Raw genomic sequence first — 9,012 nt, 5'->3', positions numbered from 1 at the left:
CTGGGTGGCACCAATCTGTGTTTATTGAATATCCTATGTCCAGGACACGGTAAATGATTCCACATCAAGGAAGCCATAGGTGTGTATCCCCCTTTTCAGTGAAAACCCACCCCCTCCCACCCCTAAACAATGATAAGAAAAGGCACAGTATATACACATGACACAAGGGCTGGCTCACCTGGCAGTGGGCAGGGGCCGTAAATTCCAGTGAGGGGGAGGGGCATGAGAAAGTGAGGGAAGTAGATGCTGTGTTTCGCCTGGCATTAGGCATCAGGGGAGCCCCTGATGTGTACACCCCAGTCTGTGCAGGTTTGGGGGGGGCCCTGCCCACTCTCTGCCCCAACCAGCCTGAGGGGGTGAGAAGCACAGGGAGAGAGGGAGGGCAGCCCCTTTGTCTCCCAGCAGGCTCTGGGGGCCCAGGTAGTCCTCAGCCCCAGGAGAAATGGCCTCAGGGGAAGCACCGAGCCAGGGGATCCAGAAAACTGGCACCACTTTTCCTCCCAGGACCCCCATCAAGGCAGGGGACCTCTTTCCTAGTGCCTACCTTGGGCAACCCTGTGCCCACCCTAAAAGGGGCCTGTCACTGGGGAGGGGTTGGGAGCCAGTCCCTGCCATTCTGGCTTACTTTCAGGTCAACAATTAGGGATAAAAATAGACTATGGAGGTAGGAGTTGGGGTGGGCGGGAACTGAGGACCCACACTGAAGGCCCCTGGTCCCCAGTCCCAGTGGGTGGCTTCATCTCTCCCAGCCCCCTGGGACTACCCTGAGCTTAGGCTCACATCCCAGGGGGGGCGGGAGAGTGGGAAGGAACAGGACAATTAAATAAGATACCGTTTATTTTTTAAAAAATTAAAAAATAATGCCGACATTATTTCATCCATCCCCAGGCCTGCCCCCTGCCTCCCACCCGCGTCCCCAGGGCTGGGCTCCCTCCTTCCCTAGCTGTCCTGTGTAATAAAGAAAAAACAATGCACTGGCTTTGTCAGGCGCAGGGGAGGGGACACAGACCCAGGGAGAGAAATAAAGATGCCACAGCAACTTAGCCCAGCAGCACGGCAAACCCCAGCACACTGATATAAAACATTCGTATAAAAAGGAGCGGAGGGCGCATGCTGGGCACAGTGCCAAGGGCAAAGCGCTCTGGTGCCCAGAGACCGATGTCCCTCAGCGGGAGAGCCTGATAAAAAACGAGGAAGCAGGAAAGGGGGGAGAGACGTCCAGAGGAGAGAAAACCTTGGGAGGGCTGGAGGCAGAGGCCGGGCAGCTCGGCAGCTCCCCCTGCTGCTTTCAAGTCAGGGTACCCCCAGTTCCTGCCCTGCCCTGCTCTCCTCTCTCAGGCCCACCAGGCCCTAGACCATGGGCATCTATCCAAGCACTTTAAGGGGCTCTGCCCAGGGGCCCACTGGCATGAGGTGGTCCAAAAGCTCGGCAGGTGACAGCTCAGAAGATAAGGCTCATGCCACGGCTCCCAGAGTGAAGAGGGAGAGAGAGACGAAGAGACAGGGGGAGTGAGGGAGAGACTGACAGACAGAGGGAGGACAGAGAGAAAGACTGAGAGACAGAAGAAGGAGGGGGAGAGACACAGAGAGAGAGGGAGGCGAGAGGGAGAGTGAGAGACAGAGGGAGGAGGGAAAGAGAGACTAAGAGGCAGTGGGAAGAGGGAGGGAGAAACTGAGAGTCAGAGGAAGGCGGGTGGGAGAGGCTGAGAGACAGAGGGAGGCAGTGGGCTGAGGCGAGCAGAGCCCGGTGGTCAGGAGGCGGCGATGGCAGTGCCACCCCCCAGCTTGACAATCATCTGCTGGCAGTCGTTGCAGGAGCGCCGGTCGCCGACCTTCTCCAGGGTACGGGCTGCCTCGGCCAGCAGCACTGCGCGCTGGCCCGGGGAGGAGAGGAAGGAGAGGGGAAGGTGGCGGCAAGCCAGCAGGATGGCGGTGGCCCGCTCTCGCTGGCCGGGCCAGGCGTCCACCTCTCCTGTGGGAAGGATGAGATACAGGTAGGAACTAGCCACGGAGAGCCCACTAGGATGCAGGCGCTGTTGCAGGGGCTTGGTGTGGACTCATTTATTTAATCCTCACACCCACCCAGGGAGGTGGGCTCTAACGTCAGCCCTAGTTCACAGATGAGAGGAGATGAACTTGGCTGGCATCACAAGGCTATCACTCTGTGATGGGGTCTGAGATGCAGTCTGCCTCTGGGGCCTATGCTTCTACCCCGGCTCCTGCACTGGGACAGCCTCAGACCTCTCCTCCCCACTCCTGAGGCTAGACCCACAACAACTTGACCAACGTCCACCCCTAGCCTCACAGTGCCTTCATGGATGCTCCCCAGCAACCCACCAGATGAGGCCTTGGATGTCTTTTATTCTCACACCCTCTGAGAACACTGCAGCTGTGGTCACACGCTGCGGCTGCTCTTAAACTGGGGTTTAAGTGCTGGGCTGGGCTCCTCCCCTGCTCAGGCCAGGCCCCCACCAGGCCTTTGAGCTGGGGTGCTGGTTGACTCACCGTGCTTGGTGTTCTGAGCAGTGCGCCGCCGCAAGCTGTGCTCCAGCAGCTGGTGGGTGCGGGTGGGGCTGGCTCCTGCCATCAGGCGCACAGTGGCTTCATGCAGGAACACCTGGGGAGGTGCAGGCAGGACGCACTCAAGCCCTGGGTCCTCACCGTCGGTGCCCCAGGAGGCACGTCTCCCTGCGGCATCTCGTCTGCACCTGACGACACCCCTCTTCCTCTCCACACTACCCTGCCCTGCTCACCCCTTGAAAGCGACCTCTGTCTCCTCACTCTGACCCCCGATACAAGCCAGAAACCTGGGTGAGCGGCAGGGTAGTGTGGAGCCCAGCACAGGCCAGCTGGTGGGGACAGAAGCAAGACAGCGAGCTGAGCAGGAAAGAGGCAGAGGGCTGCGTTCCTCTGCTGGTGAAGAGGAGAGCGCCAACCCGCCCTCTGGGGTGGGAGGACAAGTACCTGGGTGAAGCCTCAAGTCCTGGGAGCTGCTAGGTGAGAGTCAGCAGCTCTTTTGTAAATATGAGTCACTAGGGGGAAGAGGGGCCAGGCCCGGGTCTCGAATTTCTTAAAATCTCAAGGTTCTTCTATCCCTTAATATCTCAGGCTGTGGGGAGGGTCTCAGTGCCACCGAAGAGTTCCAGCAGGGGACGGGCAGGATGGAAATGGTGTTTCAAGAGGCCTTTGATGCCCGTGCCCTGAGCAGACAGACGGCTACCGAGCCTTGGGGCATACTTCCTCTTTTCCAGAGTGAGGGGTGGTTCTCTGATGATTATGTTTGGTCTGCTGTGTCTGTCCTGGCTCGCTGCGAACGGTGGCCACAGTGTAACCCTGTGAGGGTCCCCATAGCACTGCAGAGTGAGGGCAGCCTCACTCTGAGCCCTTCTTTTTCATGCCCTTCCAAACACAGCCCTTCCCCCTCAATGACACTTCTGGGTTCCTCACTTGAGTTTTTGGAAAGTAATTCGGGCAAAAATATGTCAATTATATCACTCTAATTAGCATTAAAAGTAAAACAAAGAAGGAAATGATTTGAGTCTAGTAAGCCCAGTTATACAACTACCCTCAGAGACTCATCTCAGATCCTGTGGCCTTTGCCAAGGGGATGTTATGCAGAGAGTCAGGCAGCAGAACTGAAACCCCCAATGGCTCAGAAAAAGGATTAAATGCAGTTCCAGGGAGATTCTGCCACTCTGACGCCAGTTATGAAAGCCAGAGTGGAGCTCCCTTGTGTCCTCCCCGCCCTACTCCACCAGGAGCCCCTCCTTGCTCCCTCGGAGCCTGTCCTAACCCGGCGTTTGTCTGGTGAAGTGGATCTGTGCTGGCCTCTCTGTAGGCCATGTAGCCTGCTCACCACCACGCTCCAGGGCAGGGCACATGGCAGGTCCTCAACTACTATGAGCTGAACAAAGGGACACATGCACCAGCCCACTGATTGACAGGTCACCCAGCTGACCCAGAGGGCCAGCTCCACAACCCCACACTGGTGCCGGGCCCTGGGACCTCAATCTGCCCTCCCCTGGCAGCCAGCTGGCCCTCACCTTGCGGTAGGCTGGGCGGAAGCTGTGCGCTAGCCTACGCAGGCTGCCCAGGTCCCGCTGGAAGCCAGCCAGCTCAGTGCCCGATGCTTGGTAGGTCTCACCCAGGGCCTGGCTGGCTCCTGCCTGCTTTTGCCAGAGGACTGTCCGCAGCGACAGTAGCAGGTCACAGGTCAGCAGCTGGACCACCTGTGGGATGAGCCACAAAGGAGGAGTCAGGTGACGGGCGCATTGCTGGGGCAGGGGTCTCAGTACCTACTGGACCCTCTCCAGCCCAACACTCGGCAGCCCCGGGAGAAAGTGGAGGGCAGTTGAGGCGGCCTGGAAAACACTGCACAGGGAGCAGGAGAACAGCCGAAGGGCAAACTGAGGCTCACGGCATCCAGTCCTTTCCATGGCCCCAAGTGGGAGACCTGTTCTCCCCATTCTGCAGGTGAGGAAGCCGAGGTTCAGAGAGGGACAGAGCTTGTGTGGGGACAAAAGTGGTAGGGGCAGGAATAAACCTTTGTGGGTCTGCCAGCGTCTGCCATGGGTTCCTCCCACCTCATGGGAGCCCCACCATGGCTGGCCTGAAGACTGATACCCGAAAGGTACCAAGGCCCTGCCCCTCCAGTGGAATCAAGAAGCCTGCAGTGGCAGCATAGCCTGGAGATGGGGGAAGGAGAGGAGAGGAGGGAGGCTGGGCTCACTTAACAGACGGCAGCCAAGGCTCAGCCCAAGTGACCTCTGGGGCGGCGGAGACAGGAGCCCAAGAAGGCAGGACTGCAGAGCAGTTAATGCTCGGGTTTAGACCCACTGACCTGGATCAATCGTGGTTTTGTCACTGACTAGCTATACAACCCTGGCACATAACTGAACCTCTCTGAGCCTCATTTTCCTCATCCACAAAATGGGTACCAAGGGCTCTTGTGAGCGTTACATGAGAGCACTGGGTGTGGGCACTATGCCTGGCCCTCAGAAGCATTCAGTCAACACTGGCCACTATTAGGCACGGATGCCCCACCAGAGTGGACCTCACTCGGCACAACACCCATGAGGCTGGGCCGCCTACCTGGCTCCCGAGGCCCAGGGGAACCAGGCAGCATTGAGTGAGGAGACAGCCGAGTCCTTTCTGAGATGAGTCACATGTGGCCCTCAGGATCAGACCAACTCCCCCAGGCCATTCCTCATCTCATCCAGCATGGCTTTCCCCTTCTGCAGGGTGCTGGAACTGGGGAGGTCCCAGTGCTACCCCAGACCCCATCCTGGACCCTGCCCTGGGCCTGCTCGGTGCCCTGACCCTTGGCCACACTGTTTTCTGGCTGCTGACAGCCTCAAGGGGACAGGGATGAGGTCCCCTACCCCCCTCAAATAAAACTGGGCAGTTCTAAGTGGTGAGCCCTGGGGGTGTCCCTTTGGGTAGGGGGGAGCAGCCTCGGGCTGGATTGTGCCCTCTGAAGGTCATCAGGCTCCACGAGGTCCCCCTTTTCTAGGCCCACTCTCCCACACAGAACTGCCACCCAGGAATCCCAGCCCCAAGGATGCCCGCAGTCTCTCTCTTGTTCCCCTGACTCAGCTGAGACTGTTCTCTCATGAAGACAAATACTACGAGAGACCAGCAGAGGAAAGGCACAAAGTGAGAGGCGGCCCCCACAGGCCTTTGCTTCTGGGCCCTTTCTGCACATATTGTCCTAGGTTCACCTGTGTCCAGGGCCACTGATGACCTTTAGCCAGAAGTGCCAGCCTAGTCACCTGGGACCAAACCCCAGTGAGGGGCTCAGAGTCTGACCCTCCAGGATATACCTCGCCCTCCATTTCTGGAGTGAAACCACGCTCCTCTCAGGTGAGCAGACAACACTGCCCTTCCAGTTGCATGCATCCCACCTCTCCCCTCTCCTAGGATGGCCATGCTTTGTACCAACAGTGACAGGAGAGCCCTCTAACAAGACATGGGTGGGTAGTCTCTCGAGGGCCGGGCAGGCCTCTGTGATGCACTGTGGAAACATTGCATGGGTACCGCCAGAACATGCAATGCAACTACAATGCACCACAGCTGCCCACCAGGAGGTGTGCAGCCAGCCACGGAGGCACCCAGGGCAGCCAGTCGGCTCAGGGACTGTGTGGGTGAGGGGGCAGAGGCCCACTCCAAGGCTGGCCTGCAGGGGCCTGGGGAGTCATGCAAGCTGCCTGGAGCAAATGCAGAGCCCTGGCCAGCTGCGGTTCACCTGGGCTGACACAGAGCTGAGGGCCAGCAGGATCTGGGAGTCAGGGAGCCCAGGAAAGGTATAGGTGGAAACACACTTGCCCCGAGAACTAAAAAGGGAGCCCACCTGGGCTAGCAGGCTACATTCTGGGGAAGGGGGCTGCTAGCCTGGTTTCTGTCTCTCAGGCAGCCTCACAGGCTGGATAAGTTCAAGGCGGGCTGGAGTGTTCTTACCCACCAGAGCTGAGCACCTCCCTGAGAAGCCAGGTAAGCCCCGACTCACGTGGTTGAGGGCGGGGTCGCAGGTGGCCCCGCTGACATTGAGGCTGCTCCACAGGTGGCTGCTGGCCCTCTCACAGTGGCAGAAGGAACTCTGCTGCCCATCCGCCTTCCCAGAGAGTGAGGCGTGTATGGCTCTGCAGGTGTGGAAGACGGCCTTCACCAGGGGGCTCCTGGGTGGTGAGAGGCAGGAGGTCAGTGAGTGTCACCTGGGTAGCATGGCCAGTGACCACCAAACCCCAGACCGCCATGACATGAGGGTCTGTCGACTCAAATGCTGCCATAATGGTTCCAGGTCCCCAGTTCTAGATCTGAAATGCTGGCATTGAGTGAGGGTGGTCCCTCTACTCCTAAAGGACTTCCTTCATTCCAGGATTCCCAGGGACAAGTCCCTACCCACAGGCGATCACTCTCCAGTGAGGGAGTTGGATAATAAAGGCATCAAACACTGAATATGCAATGCCAGGCAGGGCAAGCGCCAGGAAGAAAAGTCAATCAGAGGAAGGGGGTGACATTTTATAAAGGATAGTCAAGGATGAGCTCTCTGGAAAGGTGACATTTGGGTAGAGACCTGAGGGAACTAGGGGAGCGAGCCATGTGGATTTCTATGGAGGAGGGCTCCAGGCAGAGGAGCAGCATGTGCAAAGGCCCTGGGTGTCTGAGGCATGTGAGAATATCCAGGAGCCAGAGAGGGTGGAGAGAAGGAAGTGAGGGAGTGAGGGAAAGCAATCTGCAGGGTCAATCATGGCCGCGCAAGGCCCTTCCCAGTCTAGCCACGGCCCAGCTCTTCTGACCTGGCTCCAGGCAAGCGAAGTTCATCCCCTCTCCCCTTCCCACTCCTGTGCCTCTGCTGACATTGGCGCCTTTACCTGAAATACACTTTCTCACTCATCTCCTGAGACTTGTTCCACCACTGGGCCCCTGGTCCACCTTCTCCTGTCCTGCCCACTCCATTTCCTGCCCCTATAAGCATCCTCTGCTGCCCACTGGGTCAGGCCCTTTGTACCCACCTCTGCTCCCCCAACACCAAATCTTGGTTTTTTTGGCCTCCCTCCCTCACCAGACGCTGTATGAACTCTTGGAGGCTGATCTACCTCTGGCCCAGAACCCCTCCTAGTGAAACTGAAGAAATGCACTGGCTGCTTCATGGAAGGTACGGCTGGCCTGGCAAAGGCATTGGCAACAGCCCCCTCCGCCCCCAAGATGAGCATCTGAACAGGACGGGCCACTGCCTACTTGCTTATGGCCATAACTTGTTAGCTTGTTCACTGCAGCCTCGCAGAGCCTAGAATGCAGCTGGCACCAAGTAGGCCCTCAGTTATGTATTTGCTGAATAAATGATACAATCATGGAAGGGGTGCAGGAGACCCCAGGATGGGGCGTGTGGCCAAGAGGAAGGGATTAGAGACCCAGGATCAACCACCAGGACTACCACTAAGAAGCCATCTAAGACAGTCATTCAAACAATCTGTACCTCAATTTCTTCATCTATTGAGCGGCCACAATACTACCTGCTGCTACTTGTGGTGACATAAAGTTGGCTCCATTATTTGCACCTGTTCTCTAAGGGGTCATTCCCCCAGAAGCTGGTGTTAAGCTCTCTGGGGAAACTTAGTCCGTTTTCACAGAGCAGAGGGGAGAGAGGGTGGGAAGGCTGGGTTTAGGGGAGGGTTCCCACAGCATCATTATCCCTGAAGAGCAAAGGGACCCCGGGGTGATGATATTCAGGGGGACGGAATGCCTGCTGAGGGTCTTAGCTGTATGCCAGGGCTCTGCTGCTTAGAAGTGGGGTGACTTTAGACAGCTCACCCATCGAGCCTCGGTTTCCTCAGGTGCATTGGCTGGGAGACAACACACAGGGTGGAGTCGAACACCGAGCTGGATGCAGGGTGGGTGCTCACTGGTTAGGGCGCTTAAGAATGGGTTACTTAAATGAAACTGGGGTGTCAGACCTACTTTAGGGAACCTACCCAGACCCACTTTTCTCAGCTCCCTCCTGCTCTTCTGGTTAAGAGTCTGCTTGACAGGAAATCCTACAGCCTTGGCACTGAGGGAGGACCGTGTGGGGCCTTTTTGCCTTGGAGCATTTTAAAGTTTCTCTCGAGTGGCAGAAGATGTCAGGGACACTCAGATCTAGTCAGACACAGCTAAGGTGTCAGCAGGCAGGGTCTGCCTGTCACTACAGGCCAAAGGCCCGCAGGCATGAGTCCCCAAAGAGGAATGTCAAAAGCTCTCTGGTTATGCCTTATGCCTTGTGCTAAAAGCCCTTTTAATGATATGGCTGACGGGGGGAACTGGCGACAACGCTGGCACATGAGGGAAGGTTCCTCGGGCCCTCACAAACCCTGTGCTGGCTTGTCACTACCACCATGCGTGCTCCACCATGAGCTTCCGAAGAGGCCGGGAGCCAAACCACTCTCCCTCCCCAATAGCCTGTGGCCCCACGGAGGCTGTGGGAAGAGGCCCTGGAAGCTGGGATGACACATAGAAAGATGTGCCCGCCAAGCTAGG

General features: G+C 57.6%; 1 protein-coding gene across 4 annotated transcripts in view; it reads right to left on the bottom strand.

The window, feature by feature from the left end:
- The window catches only part of SREBF2 (sterol regulatory element binding transcription factor 2), a 58,661-nt gene continuing 49,649 nt past the window's right edge, over positions 1-9,012 (bottom strand). For all 4 annotated transcript variants that reach the window (XM_070599590.1, XM_070599591.1, XM_070599592.1 and 1 more), the window contains 4 exons: positions 6,506-6,674; positions 4,044-4,229; positions 2,506-2,617; positions 1-1,972 (listed from right to left, as the gene is read on the bottom strand). In XM_070599590.1, the coding sequence (XP_070455691.1) occupies positions 1,752-1,972; positions 2,506-2,617; positions 4,044-4,229; positions 6,506-6,674 (688 nt within the window). In that variant the 3' untranslated portion in view covers positions 1-1,751. The remainder of the gene's footprint in view (positions 1,973-2,505; positions 2,618-4,043; positions 4,230-6,505; positions 6,675-9,012) is intronic.

The sequence above is a fragment of the Equus przewalskii genome, chromosome 29, assembly GCF_037783145.1.
Source record: "Equus przewalskii isolate Varuska chromosome 29, EquPr2, whole genome shotgun sequence".
In the NCBI taxonomy this organism is placed as follows: domain Eukaryota; kingdom Metazoa; phylum Chordata; class Mammalia; order Perissodactyla; family Equidae; genus Equus; species Equus przewalskii.
The sequence above is the reverse complement of the archived record's forward strand: the minus strand, read 5'-3'. Positions and strand labels throughout refer to the sequence as shown.